The sequence below is a fragment of the Phascolarctos cinereus genome, unplaced genomic scaffold (genome assembly GCF_003287225.1).
Source record: "Phascolarctos cinereus isolate Bilbo 61053 unplaced genomic scaffold, phaCin_HiC Scaffold_2;HRSCAF=192, whole genome shotgun sequence".
Lineage (NCBI taxonomy): Eukaryota > Metazoa > Chordata > Mammalia > Diprotodontia > Phascolarctidae > Phascolarctos > Phascolarctos cinereus.
The window spans coordinates 89,108,013-89,125,979 of record NW_027555625.1 but is presented as its reverse complement, the minus strand read 5'-3'; the positions used below and the strand labels follow the sequence as shown (position 1 = coordinate 89,125,979).

The window sequence follows — 17,967 nt, the reverse complement described above, 5'->3', positions numbered from 1 at the left end:
TAATTTCCTTTATAAACTGCAAATAGGCAACTCAGAAAGTCTAACGACCCCACAGGGTACAAGTAGATCACTCGAAAGGCCAAAGAGACTTTGGCACATGATGGTACGTACTTGGTTTAACCTTATGAAGTCCTATGAATTACGCTTATGAAATGAGGAAATTAGGACTTAGAGAAATAAAATACCTTATTGTTAGAGGCATGATTTGAACCCAGGTCTCACCATTGACTCCAAATCCAGCAGTATTTCCACTATATCATGCTGCCTCTTAGTGAGGACACAGAGATGAGAAAAACATAGCCTGTCTTCATAGACCTTGGAGTCTAATACAGTAGATGCTTGCAAATACTTCTTCATGTTCCACTTGAGTCTTGTATTTGAAAGTCAAATTTTCTATTCAGCTCTGGTCTTTTCATCAAGAATGTTTGAAAGTCCTCTATTTCACTGAATGACAATTTTTTTTCCCCTGAAGGATTATACCCAGTTTTGCTGGGTAGGTGGTTCTTGGTTGTAATCCTATCTCCTTTGCCCTCTGGTATATTATATTCTATGCCCTGCAATCCTTTAATGTAGAAGCTACTAAATCTTGTGTTATCCTGATTGTGTTTCCACAGTACTTGAATTGTTTCTTTCTGGCAGCTTGTAATATTTTCTGCTTGACCTGGGAGCTCTGGAATTTGACTACAATATTCCTGGGAGTTTTCCTTTGGGGATCTCTTTTTAGGAGAAGATCGGTGGATTCTTTCAATTTCTGTTTTGCCTCTGGTTCTAAAATATCAGGGCAGTTTTCCGTGATAATTTCTTGGCTTTTTTTTTTTTTTTAGTGAGGCAACTGGGGTTAAGTGACTTGCCCGAGGTCACACAGCTAGTACATGTCAAGTGTTTGGTCTGAGGTCAGATTTGAACTCAGGTCCTCCTGAATCCAGGGCCAGTGCTCTATCCACTGCACCACCTAGCTGCCCGTCTACTCTAATTTTTAAGGAAGTATTTTAATACTTCAGTAATCTTTTGGACTTCCTTTTTTCATTTGGCCAGTTTTACTTTTTAGGGCATTCTTCTCCTCATTGGCTTTTTGGACCTCTTTTGCCATTTGGGTTAGGCTATTTTTTAAGGTGTTATTTTCTTCATTATTTTTTTGGGTCTCCTTTAGCAAGCTGTTGACTTGTTTTTCATGATTTTCTTGCATCACTCTCATTTCTCTTCCCAATTTTTCCTCTACTTCTCTTACTTGCTTCTCAAAATCCCTTTTGAGCTCTTCGAAGGCCTGGGACCAATTCATATTTTTCTTGGAGGCTTTGGAGGTAGGAGCTTTGATTTTGTTGTCTTCTTCTGGTTGTATGTTTTGATCTTCTTTGTCACCAAAGTAAGATAATATAGTCTGATTCTTTTTGTGCTGCTTGCTCATGATCCTGGCCAAATTACTTGAGTTTTAAACTCTTTGTTAAGGTAAGAGTCTGCTTCCAATGTGGAGAATGTATTGTCCAAGCTTTGAGGGTTTGTACAGCTGTTTTCAGAGATACTTGTAGGGGACCTGTAAATTTTCAGTTCTTCCAAGGTGGTATGATAAAGGGGCGAGGCGTTTACTCCTTTTTTGGCCTGTGCTCTGGTCTGTTAGTGACCACAAGCACTCCTTTCCGTCCTGGAACTGTGAGGAGGGTTTTCTCTGCACAACCACTACAAGTTCTACCACGCCAGCACTCTTCCTTGCCCCAGGACTGCTGCCCAAAACTGTGACCCATATCCAAGCATGGGCAAAGCAAGAGATTCCTGCCTCAGCACTGGCAAAGAGATCCCTGCAATCCCCCTCTGATCAGCCACTGGATTCCCCCTCAGTCTGTGGGCCGGGAGCTCAGGAGGGCAGCTGCCACCCACGGGGCCTGCACTCTGTACTCTTGGGGAACTGGATCTGAGGCCCCACGCTCCTCTCTCAGCACCGCAGAAACAGACTTTTCGCACTGACCTCAGTTGTCTTTGGTGTTCCTGGGTTGAGAGGTCTGGAAATTGCCACAGCTGCTGGAGATTCAGTCCTCTGAGGCCTGCTCTAGATTCACTGTGGCCTGTGTGCCCACGCCTCACTGTGTTCTGCTCCCAGCCCGGCGTGATGTACCTTTCTGATCAATCATCTAGGTTGTCTTGGGCTGGAAATTTGCTTCACTCTGTCTTTTTGTGGGATCTGCTGCTTTAGAATGTGTTTAGAGCCATTTTTACAGGTATTTGGAGGGGTTTGGGGGAGAGCTCAAGCAAGTCACTGCTTTCTCTCTGTCATCTTGGCTCCACCCTCCCATATTTGAGAAATGAGGCCTGTATCAGAGACTCTGGTTGTAAAAATTCTTTCCCATTTTTCTGCTTCCCTCCCAATCTTGGTTGCATTGGTTTTCTATGTGAAAAAACTTTTCAGTTTAATGTAATCAAAATTATTTTGCATTTTGCATTTCATGATGTTCTCTATCTCTTGTTTAGTCATAAATTCTTCCATTCTCCATAGATCTGATAGGTAAACTATTCCTTGCTATCCTAGTTTGCTTATAGTATTAGTCTTTATGTTTAAGTCATGTGCCCATTTTGACTTTATCTTGGTATAGGGTATAAGATGTTGGTTTATGACCAATTTCTGACGTACTATTCTCCAGTTTTCCCAACAGTTTTTGTTAAATAGTGATTTCTTATCCCAGAAGCCAGAGTCTTTGAATTTATCAAATAGTAGATTATTATAGTCATTAATTGTTGTGTCTTGCGTATCTAACCTATTCCACTGAACTTATTCATTCTTTTTACTGTCTTAGGTTCGCATCGATGCTTTAGGTTTGCTCTGTGAAAGTCATCGCAGCACTGAAATTGTCTCTGTGGAAGAGATGCAGCTACTTCAGTTCTTTATTCAGTATAACCTGAATAGTCAGTCTCCTGGCATGAGGCAGCAGATCTGTTCTCTCCTGCAAAAGGTGGCCTTAAAGTACATTTCTTAACCACTTACCTGTGTGCCCTGCAAGGTGCCAGACCCTTAACCTAAATCACTGTGATGTGTTTCCTCACAGAGAGTGTTACTGGTATATGTCAGTGGGATGGTAGGGGATAAGCCACAAGGTCACCTTCTTTGGGTGCCTTTTGAAAGGGAGTCTTAGGTACAGTCAGGAAAAGAACAACTGACTTCAAGTCCTTTCTCAGGCGTCTTTATCAGAGGTTTACGTGATATGGATGTCAAGCTTAAAATTAAAGGTGGAAAATGTCATCATTGTTTATCAGCAGATTCACTTTCAATGGTTTTGTTGATATCACTCCCCTTTCCATGTACTTCTTTGTTGAGTTTTCAGGAATAGTTAGGTTGTTGTCTTTTTTTTTGAGGCAGTCAGGGTTAAGTGACTCACCCAAAGTCACACAGCTGGCAAGTGTCTGAGGTTAGATTTGAACTCAGATCCTCCTGACTCTAGGGCTGGTGCTTGATCTATTGTACCAGCTAGCTTTGTACCCTGTTGGGTTGGTCTTTACAAATCCTGGCACCTGCCAGGGTTGTTATGGGGATCAAATGAGGTAGTTGTTTGTAAAAAGCACTTAGCATAGTGCCTGGCACATAATAAGTGTTATGTCAGTGCTTACTCCCTTCCTTCCCCCTACAAATAGGCATAAACCCTTCTGTTTTCATGGTATTTTTTACTCCTGAAGAGCATAAAGTGTTTTGTGGAACCATCGTTATTGGATATTTTTTTTTCATTTCATCCCATTTGTGAGACTGAGGGTAGACAACTGTCATAAACCTCAATTTGGAGATGAGTGAGGCTTAATTCCCAGAGAATATTGACATAGAGAAATGGGAGAACTTTCTTTAAGTGGGCATCTGTTTTCAGATTTTCAACATTATATATATTTATATATGTTTTATTATGTAATATATTTTTATATATATACACACATAATATAAAATCTGTAAATACACATACATATTTATACGTACACGCAGACCTGAAGGAGTGTGGGCACACAGTGATCACAGTCCTATTGGTAAAACATTTTTAAGCATGAACCTCCTATATGTCTATATATACTTATTCATAATTTGTATATGTGTACTACTCTATTAATAACTATGGGCATTATAAAGCTTGTGCAAAAAATAGACATTTTGCGAAGGGTGAGGTAAAGATGAAATTATATTTGATCCTGGAAATATTAGGGAGCCTCTGGAATTTACTGAGTTAGGGCAGTGCCATGGACAGACTTGCACTTTTAGAAAATCCTTTTGACAGCCATATGAGGAAGGATTAGAGAAGGAAGACCCTTGAGGTGGGTAATGATCCATACAAGAATTGGTAAGACTCTGAACTAGAGTCGTGGCTATGTGAAGAGAGAGAAAGGCAGAGATTTGAGAGCTCTAGTGGAAGTAGAAGTGCCAAGATTTGGCAACTAATTGGGTGTGTGAAGTGAGGGAAAGTGAAGAGGAAAGGATAACAGCCAGAATGCTAACTTGGGGGATGGTGGTGCCCTCAATAGAAATCAGGAAATTTGGAGCAAGGATATGGGGAGGTAGGAGAGGGGAGGGAGATTCTTAGGGAACAGAAGCATTAATTAAACAGAAGTTAAATGATTTGCCAAAGGTCACATACCCAGTAAGTGGAACCAAATTTAAATTTAGGTCTTCATTCATTTATTCATTCATTCAGTAAACATTTATTAAGTGTCTGCTATGTGCCAGTCACTGAGCTAGTCATCCGGAGGCAGTGGATAGAGTGCTAGCCCTGAATTCAGGAAGACCTGTGCCAGTGTATGTATATGTATATATGCATGTGTGGGAAGGGTGTGAGTGTGTTGGTGTGCATGTATGCACTCACATATGCACACTTGCACACATGCACACATTCACATTGTTGTTGATAGTAAAGTGTTCCATAAAAGAAACACAGTTTAAAAAGGATTCTAGAATCATTATTTTTTTATACTTTGTAAGTTTTAACTTATAGCCTGGCATTTGTACTTTTATATCTTTCCTACATTTCATTTTTATTTTTTTCCTCCCAAAGCTGTTCAGCAGGATACAGGAAAGTTCTCAGGTACTTTATAAATTGGAACAAAGTAAATCCCAGCAAGAATCTGTGAATGATTCTACTGAAAAGAATCCTTCTGAGACTTTACAGCAGTATCAGGTAGGTAATAGATTTCTAGAAAGTCAGTATTTTTGTTTTAAATACAAGCAAAAGAATAGAGATGAGGTATTAAGGGAAACAAATGGATGTCTCTTGGAGGCTGGAGGTTTTCTGTGCTTTTTCATTCCCCCTTCCCCTACTCTACTTCTAGGTTATGGGTCTGGTTGGACAAAAAGTACTTTATACATCTTAAATTGCTAAAAATGTCTTAATGTGACTTGTCCTGATGATGGGGACCTTTGAGGGGACCTTAAAGACCAGACGTCTTGTCCAGGCCCCTCTTTTTAGAGATGAAATAACTCCCAGAAGAGCACAAGAACTCGCCCAGATAAATGCATGTGGCAATTAGCAGAGTGGGGATTTGGACGCCAGGTTTCTGGACCTTACTTCTTCTGTAGTAATGCAAGGCCATTGGGTTTGGATACTAGTATCTAAAGGCTTAGAACACGGATTAGTGGAAGGACCAAACATGGTTCCAGAGGACCCATGGAGTGGCAAGTCACTTTAATTTGCTGTTAGTCTTAAAAAAATGCTAGACTTTGAGTTTAGGAGGCCCAAGTTCAAATTCTGACTGATTTCTTCTGTGGTCCTGGTGCTCAGTAGAATCCTAGACTTCCAGCTATTCTGCCCAAAACACTGGGCAGGAAGAAACTGATCCTTTTTGGGAAGATGATAATATACTTGTTTCTTTTCTGTGATAGTAGGGAGGAAAGGGGCATCATAGAATGGTGGATAATGAGCCAATCTGGAGGTCAGGAAGACATGAGTTCAAGGCCCACCTCTGACACGTACTGGCAGTGTGATTCTGGGCACATCCCTTTCCCCTCCTTGCCCTGGGCACTTCTGTAAGGCTCTGTGTTACAGAGGTGGCGTTGGCTTTCACTGGTAGAGGGAGTTTCATCATCTAGGAGTTCCCTTTATCAGTGAAATCACTGGTCCAATGCCTTTCTTTATTCCAGTGTAACAAAGTAGGTCTACTTGCTGTTCTAGGAAACTCACAACCAGTGGAGAAGTTTAGTCACCTCAAACCATAGATGTTTTGGGCTTTGCAGCCCTTTGATTGATGGGGTCAAGAAACCCTTGCCCAAATGGCAAGCTATCTCTTTTCTCTTCCTCTGTCCCTCTAATTTGTTAAAAGTTTCTACGTTTTGAGGCTTAAAGTATTAGGTAGAGATAAACTGTGGTGCTGGACTTGAAGTTGGAATAGCCTTGGTTCCCAGATGACCTCTGTCACTGGCTGTGTGGCCACGGGCAAGCTTCTTCATCTTTCTGAGCCATCTGTAAAGTGGAAATAATGATGACAGTATCCACCTCATGGTGCCCTTGTATACTTTAAAAACCTTAACAAACTATATCAATGCCATTATTACTATATAAATATCACTATATGTTATCAATATATCAATATAAAATAGAAATATTATGATTACTGCTGTTGTTAAGTTTCACAGATAGCCTTGAATTGCTTTATTTTGTTAACATTATATATCTCAGGAAGTAGGTGCTCAGTTCTACATAGATTTTTTTTTGTTGTAAGGATGCTAAGTATATGAAGCTTTAGACTTTTTTCTTTTTTTTTTTTTAACCCCAGAGTACTGGTATTTTAATTGTCTTAGAAAGACCCTTAGCTTTTTTTTTTTCTGTTTGGGACCAAGACTGATTTGCACATTTCAGATAGACACATTAGAAAAGAGACTGATTCCCACACACTCACCATCAATATGGAGGCAGATTTTCAATAGCACTTTCTAGACAGAGCTCAGTGCTAGGTGTAAGCGGAGTTGCATAGATAATTAAAACACCGTCCTTGTCCTCATGGAACTTACAATTTCCTGCTGGGACGGGGATGCTCTATGTACAGATATGCAGTAACACTTAAAAAGTATAATAAACTGTGAGTAAAAAGTTGGACTGCCCTGTAGGTCTAAATCTATGACCCTATAATGCTACGAGTGTGAGGTAGGGATGAAGTGCTCTGTGGGTTTTAAGGTGGAAGAGATCATTTCGTCATAGTGGATCTGACAGGAGGTATCTTCTGAGCAGGGTCTAGGAGGATGAGTGGGATTTTTAAAAAGTGAAGCTGGGAGAAGGCATTCTAGGCCTAAGGAATAGCATGAGCTAAGACACTGAGGCAGAAAAGTAATATGTGTCCAATTAGAATGGAAGCATGTGTGGAGTGGTGTGGGGACAAAGAGGGAAATGTAAGGAAGTCATTCATTTCTTGTTGCCTTTGCTCTGAGGTTCCATTCCATTTCTGTTGTGTTAGGTCTTATATACAAATAGTTATTTGCCTATTTTCTTCCCCACAAGAAAGTTAGCTCCTTGAGGGCAGGGACTGTGTTTTTGCCTTTCAGTGCATCCCCAGGGTAGCACAGTGCCTGGCACATAGGTGATTTTTAAATTTTTTTGACTGACTGTTGAAAATCTTCTTCATTTAGAAACACTCTTCCAAATGCTTCTCTGAAGATGCTCATTTTCACCTCTTTTGAGTTAACTCTCCTGTCTATTGTAACTTTTGTTGTTGTTTGTTTTAGAATTTCATGTCATCTGTGTGCAACAGTCTTTTCAGAGCTCTGTTTCCTGGCTCTTCCCACTCAACCAAGTTTTCAGCCTTAACCATTTTAGGCTCGATAGCTGAATTGTTTCCTGACCCAGAAGGTAAGTTTTCATTGTAATTAGACAGATTATGTTCCCCAAAAGTCAAAAGTTTTGGTTCTCGTTAGTGGGGATTTTTTGGTTTGTTTTTTATTTTTGTTTGGTTTAATGAGGGAGGGTTTGACAAGCTAAAATAGATCTTGTTTAGCTACAATCAGATTTCTCAGCTGGAGAAATAAAAACCCAGCTGTTTAAAGAGGTTATTACTGGTCAGCTGGTAACTGGTTTTCATGGACAAAGCTGACTTTGAGGCAGGATCGCCCCCAACCGTTTTCTCCAGATAGTATCAATCTATTCTCTTAAAAAAAAAATCATAGAAGAGTAATTGTTCTTTCTGCCTTACAGAACATCCCTAGCAAGGCTTTGTGGCTGAAATGTGATTTTTTGTTTGCTCTTTGTCCCATAACCCTTTGGTGGTACAGACTCTGGCTTCTTGCAAAGTCAGAGGTCATACCTCGCACAGGTTACAGAAAGTCAGTGTCAGAGCGTCATTTCCAGGTACTCTGGTTTTTAAACATTTTTTGCTTTTTTTTTCTTCCTGTGGGAGATGAACATTTGACTTTTCTTTTTGAGTCATTTATTTTTCCATTTGATGTGAGATGCTGTGTTTATGTATGTGCAGGGTTTCTTTTGTGTAAGAGCCTTGAAAACCATTTCCTTTTTGTTTCTTGGTTTGGGGTTCTGCGCCAGCTCTGCTGGCATTGGCACAAACTGAGAAGCACATCGCTTGCTAGTGCCACTCTGCCAGAGCCAACCAACAGCCTAATAGAGGGCATTCAGTTTAGACAGGGGCAAAGAAAGTCTCTATGTGTTTGTATTCATCTTAAATAAAAATCTGCCTTGCCTTAAGGAAGGACAAGGAGGCAGTAGCAGCTGGGGAGCTGGGAAATTCATGTTCAAATTCAATTTAATTCAAATCTATGTTCATGTAAAATAATAGTGCTTGAGTTGAATTTTGAAGGGAACCAGCAATTCCGTGATTGTTACATTAACATTTAGTAATACCTGTTTCAACTTTTTATAAGTAAAATAGTTGAATATATTTGATTGTGTCATGTCTCATATATAAGTAGTTATTTGCCTATTTCTTCCTCATAAGAAAGTTAGCTGCTTGAGGGCAGGGACTGTGTTTTTGTCTTTCAGTGCATCCCCAGGGCTTAGCACAGTGCCTGCCACATAGTAGGTATTTATAAATTCTCTTGATTAAGTGAAACATAATTAAATAAAGTAAGGGCTCCTTTATCTTTTTTTGGTGTCATGGACCCCTTTGGTAGTATGTGAAGCTTGTAGACACCTCTCATAAAGATATTTTTAAATGCAATGCAAATGGATTACGGAGGAAACCAAAGGAAAATGAAAATAAAGATGTAATTGTTTTCATAGGGACCCAGTTAAAAACCTCTGGGATGAATGGCCTAGTCTAGTATAGTAATTGTGGTTATTAGACAACTGGAAAGAAGTATAATGGGAAGTATCTGCTCTCACAGTGCTACCTATCACCACATATGCTGTTATTGCATAAATTGTTCTTCCAGCCCTCACATTTTACAGGTGAGGAAACTGAGGCAGAGAGAAATGAAGTGAACTGTACATGGTTGCCCAGCTAATACGGTGAGGGAGGAATACGTTGGGGAGCCCTGAAGAGAGAAGAGAAGTCTTGGAACAGAGATGGAAGGGAATGTGGCAGGGTCATTAAGAGATGAAAGCTGGTGTTCCTGTGAAGCACTCACTTATTTAAGTAAACGTGTTGGTAATGAAGATGATTGCTAGTGTATTTTATGACATCAGAAGTACTGTATAAGGAGGAGAGAGTAGAGAAAGTTTGTTTGTTATGTTGAGGTATGTGTGGTTAGGAGATGGTGTTTGATATTCTGTTTTTATATTTTGCAAATCTTAACAAATAATTGTAAAGTTCCTTTCACTTTTATTGACTTTTGAAAGATATGTGCTTATTTTTGTTTTTAAATTAGGTAAAACTCAAGCAGTGTTTCAACTGAGTCATGAGATTGATTTTGCCCGAGTCGAAACAATAATGGAATGTTTTTCAAGCACTTTTGAGGAAGTGAAAATTTTAGCATTCAATCTTTTGATGAAGTTACCAAAAACTGTCGTACATATTCAGGTATTTGGAGGTTTTATTTTTTTCTCACTCATGTAAATGTGAGTTCATTGTAGGTAGGAACAGCTGCTAATTTTTAGATATCCAGAGCCAGAAGCATCTTAGAGATGGCTCCGTCCAATAGCCTTCTATTACAGATGGAGAAATTGGGGCCTAGAGAAACTGAATCACTTGACCAGGGTTATGTAGGTAGTAAGTTTTTGAATCAGAATTCAAACGCAGATCCTCAGACTCTAGAAAGATAGAAAGATTTGAAGTAGCAAAGGAACTTTAAACACTGTTTAGTCCAGCCCTTTCCTTTTTTTTAAGAGGAAGAGAAACAGGACAAGAAAGGGGAAATAACTTGGCCAAGGCAATGTAGACACTAAGTATCTCAATGAGGATTTGAACCCAGGTCCCTCAGACTCTAAAACCAATACTTTTTCTCCTGCCCTGTCAGGGACAGAGAATCCAATTTGTGGATCCTCCAGGCCCATTGTTTCTCCTCTTCCTGTGTCTTTTGAACATTTCATTTATCACTAATAGATCTATCGGAATGTAGGTAGAGAGTAAGAGGACGTTAAGAAGCAAAAAGAAGCCTTGTTTCTTATGATTCACTTGGATCAAACATTGTTGGGTGGTGGAGGCAGCCATAACTATTGACCAAAAGGATTGTGTAGGATTTTTTGACCATTTTATTTAACCAAACTATTCCTTTCTTGAAGAAAGATGTGTTTAAGAGTTAGTTACAAAAATACGAGGTCATTTTGTCTTTGATTCCAAAACATACCGCCAGCAATATTTAAGCAATTCTTGGAGCCTCTTCTTTAGTAGATTGAAAAGCAGAATTTAGTGATGAGGTAAGTGACATGTTGCTGGCCCCAAAGCCAGTAATAGTTAAAACAGAGAATGAAACTCAGAAATTCTGACCATTTGAACTTTACTCTAACCCAGTTCTTAAACCACACACCCTTTCCTCACCCTCATGTATTACACCCACTTCTCTGACTTGGGTATGGGAGCTTAATTGAGACTTGCTTCTTTAAATACTGCACTTACAGTATGGGGATTTCTGTAATGAGCTGGGTATATTGGGAACTTCCCAGGTTTAAGCTGTCCAGTTTTACCTCTGGGCAGATATTCTGGAAGATGTTTCTGGAAACCAGTGAAATAGCAAAACTGGGGGTTTGCTGTGGCCTTAGATCTGCATAGGTGTGATGGTGGCTGCTGGGGCTGTCTTTGAGCTGTGGTCTGGCCCCAAAGCTGTGAGCTTCTAGTTTTAGTTGTCCTGGCCCTAAGAATTGGATGGACGCTACAGTAGCACACGTCAGGGAAAATGATGGATGAGCAAATGAAAAAGTATTTATTAAGCACTTACCATACACCAGGGCTGGGACTTTATGTTGGGGATACAAACAAAGATGAAGATAGCCCCTACTCACACAGTCTGATGGGGGAATGGCATGTGGAAAGGGCCTGGGCCCTTAGGATGTAGCAGTAAAGCTGCACCATCAGTGCATCATCTTCAGTGTCATTTCCACTGATAAAGTCTTACCCATTTCTGAGGTAGAATCATTCGCCAGTACCAGAGACTTTGGGGTTGTGGGAAGTATCTCTTCTGGTTTCCCTGTGGTGTTGCTAGGCTGCAGAACATCTTCAGAGCTGGTGTCTTTGCCAAGGAACTCATTGAGGAACAATTTATTGAGTGTCTCTTGTGTCTGAGACACTGAGATGTTTTGTCTTGCCCCACCCTCACACTTGTTTCCCTGTTTGTGTAGTTTTTCTAGTGAGACGGAGAGCCAGACTCTCCATGTCCAGGATTGCTTGGGCTGTGTGTAGTCCTGCTGTTCTCATGGGATGAAGACTCCTTGAGACTTCATTGGCATACCAGTCTTACTGTTTTTAAGCCTCTCCTCTTACTCTTGTTCTATACCATTTACACACATATTATTGCCTGAATACATCCTTCTCTCTCTCCCCCTCCACATTCTCTCTTTCTTCCTTTTTCTCTCTGTCTTTTTCCCTCTCCCTCTGTCCTCTCTCTTCCTGTCTCTCTTTCTCTGTCTCTCTCTCCCTTCCCTCTCTTTTGCTCCCTCTTTCTCTTTCCTTCCCTTTCTCTGTCCCTCCTTCTCTGTCTGTCTGTCTGTCTGTCTGTCTCTCTCTCTCACACACACACACACACACACACACACACACACACACACACACACTCTGTGAGACTTAAAAAGATCCATGACTTCATCGACATGAGTATTCTTATCACCCAATGTAGATCCCTCTGTGCCCTAGTAAGTGGTCTTTATGATTTATTTCTGATGGGGATAGGACTGACTTCTGATTTCATTGGCACAGGGAACTTCCAGATGAGAACATTTTCTTCTATCATTATAGGCTGTCATCTTCTCTGCAGCTTAGAGGGCTGCCCAGAGCAGTCCTTCAAACTCTAATAGAAGCAGATTCCTGCAGGCAGCATATCAATTTAGAAAACCACAGATTGGCATTATCTGTGTTGTAGTGTGATTTTTTTTATCTTGTTAAACATTTTGCAATTACATTTTAATCTGATTCTTTTTGGGACCTGCCAGTTTGACACCTTTGGCCAAGAGCACTGAGAGATTAAGTGTCACCAGGGTCAACCAGGCAGTCTGTGTCAGAGGCAGATCTTCCTGTCTCTGTGGCTGGCTCTCTATCTCTGCTCCACTATGTTGCTTCTCAAGCACGAACACATCATGTAACATCATGACTTAATGTTTCCAACACATATGATGAATTTCCAAGTTATGATCCTCAAAGCTATTCTTCTCAATATATAAATTTAGAATTTATAATATATATTAATATATAATTTATATATAATAGTTATAATTATATAATTTATATATATATTTTTAGCAATTCATAATTGTTAAAACCAAATTGAGGGGCAATTAGGTAGCGCAGTGGATAGAGGACCGGCCCTGTATTCAGGAGTACCTGAGTTCAAATCCGGCCTTAGACACATAACACTTACTAGCTGTGTGACCCTGGGCAAGTCACTTAATCCCATTGCCTAGCCAAAAAAAACAAAAACAAAAACATAAAACCAAATTTATTTGTGAATATAATAATATTAAGTAGTAATATTAACAGATACAGAAACTGAAGAATGTGGATGCTCCAGTGAAAAGTGACTCAGCCTGTTTTTGACTTTTAGGATTCTTTGAAACTGCAAGCCTTGTTCCGTGTAGCGATGGAGCTGAGCACTAGTACCAAACCGTATGACTGTGTCACAGCTTCCTATCTGCTGAGGTTCTTAATTGGTGAAGAGGGCCTGCGGTCAGCCCTGACTACTTTCTTCAACAATTCTCTTGGGCCTTCACCCTGCCAGAGAGGTGGAGAGGAGCCTGTTGGTTTTGTGGAAAGGAACACGTTAATGGGTTTGTATTGAGTTAAAGACCATTTGATTGCATTTGTCAAACCATCCATCTTACAATATCTCTCTTCACTCTGGTACAATATTTATTGAAAATTAAACATTTAAACTTCATACAAACACACTCTTTTCCTCAGTAGTTTTCCAGTAAAAGTATGCCATGGGTATCCATTATTATATTATGTTATATTTTATGGCTATATTATACTATATATCTTGATCTATATTATTATTATATTATATTTATGTTATAATATATTATCTTATGTTATACTACATAATATGTAAGGTTATGCTGTGCTGTATTATATAATATACTGTTATGCTATGCTGTACTATTCTTTTATGCTATGTTATATTGAATATATATCATTATCTTATTATACACACTATATTATATTGTACTATACTATATTATGCTATATTATGTCATTCTGCTATGCTATGCTATATAATACTGTATTTTATGCTATGTTATATTAAAACCTTGTGTTTATCAGCAGCCTATTCAGCTTTGAGTTTATTCTCAAAGTCCTTTTTCATAGCTTTAAAGATATGCTTTTTAAAATACTTTTTATCCTTTATAATATTGCTATGCTAATGTAGTTTTAAGGCAAAAAAAATCCACAGTGCTGTAGTACTTTAAAATAATGTATTATGTTTGCTTTTGGAAGCAAAGTAGGACATATATCTGTTATCTTTATCCATGCTCTTAGCTGTTATGTGTATGAGTATTTCTGTCTGTCTTTCTTTCTTTCTTTCTTTTCTTTTTTTTTTTTTGTTGAAGCAGTTGGGGTTAAGTGACTTGCCCAGGGTCACACAGCTAGTAAGTGTCAAGTGTCTGAGGCTGGATTTAAACTCAGGTCCTCCTGACTCCAAAGCCGGAGCTCTATCCACTGCACCACCTAGCTGCCCCAGAGTATTTGCATCTTTCTAAAAAATATGTGTGTGCAATACAAATTCCAAAGCTCTTGTGGGTCTGGGTGCCTCTTTCCATCACCTTCCATCCTTAGCTGAATATTTACTTAGTTGCCAGTTCCAGCTTATGAAATTGTTCAGCCTTATACATGATCACAGAGCAGCATGCATCTTTGTCTGTAAGAGGCCTAGAGATAGCCCTGTGAGAAGGAAGGATGTGGAATCAGAATAGGGGAGGGCAGAGAGAGGCATAGAGAGAGAATGGGAATTACTCTCACAAAGGTATTAGGAAAAAACATGTGGATAGATGTGTTCCTGGTGTGGGGGAAAATGGGGTAGTTTGGGGAGGTGTGACCTGGACAATGGTGAAAGATGATACTGTGACACTATCAGGTTGGAGCAAATGGTTTTCAGAGCTGAATACTGCAAAAAGGATAAGTAAGAAATGACATTAGATTTAACTTCGAAACAGTAATCTTGCCAAAAAATTGGAGTATGGATGATATAACCTTGCTATATCTTTTTTTTGTGTGTGAAAATCTCCCACCTTGATCAAAGGTTTGGTTTTTACAGATTTTTAAAATTTACTTGTAATTGAATTAGTTTTTAAAAAATTAACTGACTTTTTCTTGTCCTTTCTTCTCTGTCTTCTAGTTATTAGGCATCTTTTAGAAAATCTTGAGAGAGAAATATCACAGGCTGAAAGCTCTCTACTGCAGGCGGCAGCATTGTTTCCCATGTATGGGCGAGTTCACTGTATAATAGGGGCTTTTCAGCAGTTGTCTTTAAAGTAAGTTGATTCAGATCAGTTTCTTTTGAAAACTCATTAGGGAAGATGACTGATCACGTTAACTTTTAATTTTAAGTTGGATTTGAGATATAGTCTAATTAATGATGACCAGCAGAATGTTTTATTGTCTTATGAAATTTTAATGTGGATTTATTTGACTAATTTTAAATAAGAACTCACCAGTCTTAAGATTTTAAAAAATTGTGTGGGAATTGTGTGTGACTTTTTTTGTTTTTTAAATTTTGGTAAGCTTCCTTTTGCTTTGTGTGCTTAAATTCATCCCTCTGGTTTTCCTCGAAGCAACCTGATGTTGGTGACTGAATGGAGACACGTGGTGGCCAAGCTCATCTTAACGTCCTATAGGCTTTCTGCTGTGGTGTCACCAGTGGTTCAGAGTTCTTCCCCGGAGGGCCTCATTCCAATGGACACTGATTCAGGTAAGACAAGCAAAGAAAAGAAGACTAAGGGTTCTTTGAGCCAGAGATTTGGAGTCGGAAGGGACCATAAAGATCAGACCCCCTCATTTTACAGATGAAGTGACCTGCCTCTTAAGCAGCTTGCTCAAGGTTGTACAGCTAGAATTGTCTCAGAGTTAGGGTTTGCTCACTCAAATCTTCTGACTACAAATCACTGTCATTTCTATTGGGACATGTTCCCTCTTGCAGTGGTTTAGTTTTTATAAAAATAATTTTACTGCTCCATTGATGTAAATCCTAAGTTATAAAGAATTATGACATTAAAATAGTAAGGGAATTTATGCTTTATTGTTAGAGTTTGTTAAGAGAAGGACCTGGATTTGAATCTTTTCTCTACTATTTGCTACCCAAGCAATTTTGAGTAAGACCTTTCTTGACTTCATTTTCTTTGTCTGTAAAATGAAGAGATTGGATGAGGTGCTCTCTGATCTCTTCCAGTCCTGGCACCAGTGATCCAGTGAATGTGAGAAACGTGTCTTGTGCTGCCTAAATCCAGCCAGTATTTATAAAGGTAGTTTTCTCTTAGGGGTGATTTGGATTCTATCTTGGACAACATCATGTGGGTCATGTTTGAGGAGGGGTCAGTGGGCAGGGTCTGTGCTTGGGGAAGGGAGGTAGTAGCAAGGAGTTATGCAGTTAGCAAAAGCCAGAGAATCCACGGGAAGCAAACAGAAGGCACAGCACGAGGCATGATGAGAAGGCTAGCTGATGGCACCACAAGGTTATGGTGTAGGCTAAGGCTTCTCCTGATCCCAGTGACAGAACTCTGGGTAAGAGCAGCTAACTGACCTGCATGGGAGGGACAACTGCCCAACCAGAGAGGATCCTGATAAGCTATGAGACTGTTGCTTTGGATCAGTACAGAACTAGGAAGGACTTTTTCTTTTGGATTTGAAGTCAAATACGATTGAATCACCCCTCTGGTGCCAAGTTTCTAAATGTAACTCAAAGCTCAAATGACAGGCACCATTTTTGGGGTAGCCAATAAACATGGGAGGGATGTCTTAGGCTAATTTGGTGCCATCCCTATCAAATCAAGATGTGTGCTTTGGTCAGGAAATATTGCATCTTAATCTTGGCTAAAAATGAGCTGGAAAAGAATTTGATACTGAGATTCCCAAGATTGGACTCTATTCCTTGCTTTGCTGTCTGCCTAGGGACTAAACCTCAGCCCTTTTCTTTCTCTTCTGAACAACGGAGGAAAACAACCATGTTTGTAGATAGTGGTTGGCCTTGGATAAGTGCTAGCATCTGCTGCCAGGAGCACTCCCTGGTTTGGGTTTTACTGTCTGGTACTTCCAGTGGATGGGGCAGATTGGGGGGCAGGGCAGGGCTGGGGATAGAGTGAATGATTGCTATGTTCTTATAAATATTATTGTTTATAATAAGAATAAGATGAAAGTTATCTTATAAATAAAATGCTTTTTCTCATTGATAAGGAATTTAAAATACAACACACATCTTTAGGCCTCAAACTCTGTATTGATATGGCTTTTTGCTGTTGCCTGTACCGAAACCTTTAAATTCCCACAGGGTTCTCCCAGTATAGTACCCAACCAGAACACCCAAGTATTTTATGTTTGTTGTAGCCTCCCCTTCTTTTCCTTCATTTGTCTGGCCCATAGCCTTTTGTATGGCTTTAATAAATCATCCCTGTTCTCTGTCTGCTTCAGAAATGCGTTAGGCCTAAAGGAGAAAATTTAAGTAAAATCACAAATGAGTATAAAATGGGAATTTTTTTGTCACAAAGAACACTGCTTGTGATACTTCTTATCTCTTCTGGTGCCTGGTACCGTGCATAGCATAACGCAGGTGTTCAGTAAATGTTTGTTCATTGATTATTAGTTTGTCATGTCAGTTTTTACCATTACCTAGCTAGTGGTTTCTTAGGGAGTGCAATCTAATTTTAATAGCATCCCAAGTTTAGAACTATAAAGCGTCTGCAAAAAAGTGTATGCTAAATCTAAATATAGCTTTAATAAAGTATCTGTACAGTTTTAAAAATTTGAAACAATTTTAGTTTTAAAAACTGTTTAATAGTTTAAAATAATAGTTTAAATTTAAATTAAAAATAATAGTTTAAAGTTAAAAATAATCTAATTTATTTGCAGAAATAATCTGTAAATTATATTCAAAGGAAAAGTGAGTTTTCTTCTCACAGCTGAGATGAACTATAATTTTACTAACCCCAGGGATACAGTCCCTTCTCAGCTATAGTAGCTGTATTTTTTAAATCATGGGATCAGATATAAGAATACATAGTACACAATTACATACTATAGTTGTCCTAGTTAATTTTTTTTAACAAATTTGATTGTAAATGGTATTTTTACAAATCACTTCAATCATATATATGACTGAAGTAATTAACTTTTTGCTGCTATACAAGTATTTTATTAAGTCCTTGTATAAATAACTTTTGTAGAAACATAGAATCAGTGAGAAGGGGGACCTTAGAAATCATTTAATCTAGGGCCAGAGTTCTT

The 17,967-nt window shown here is 39.1% G+C and overlaps 1 protein-coding gene across 8 annotated transcripts in view; it reads left to right on the top strand.

Moving 5' to 3' along the window:
* The window catches only part of THADA (THADA armadillo repeat containing), a 443,253-nt gene that overhangs the window by 27,582 nt on the left and 397,704 nt on the right, over nucleotides 1–17,967 (top strand). For all 8 annotated transcript variants that reach the window (XM_021001257.2, XM_021001256.2, XM_021001255.2 and 5 more), the window contains 7 exons: nucleotides 2,784–2,939; nucleotides 5,010–5,132; nucleotides 7,667–7,790; nucleotides 9,758–9,909; nucleotides 13,079–13,301; nucleotides 14,870–15,005; nucleotides 15,306–15,442. In XM_021001257.2, the coding sequence (XP_020856916.1) occupies nucleotides 2,784–2,939; nucleotides 5,010–5,132; nucleotides 7,667–7,790; nucleotides 9,758–9,909; nucleotides 13,079–13,301; nucleotides 14,870–15,005; nucleotides 15,306–15,442 (1,051 nt within the window). The remainder of the gene's footprint in view (nucleotides 1–2,783; nucleotides 2,940–5,009; nucleotides 5,133–7,666; nucleotides 7,791–9,757; nucleotides 9,910–13,078; nucleotides 13,302–14,869; nucleotides 15,006–15,305; nucleotides 15,443–17,967) is intronic.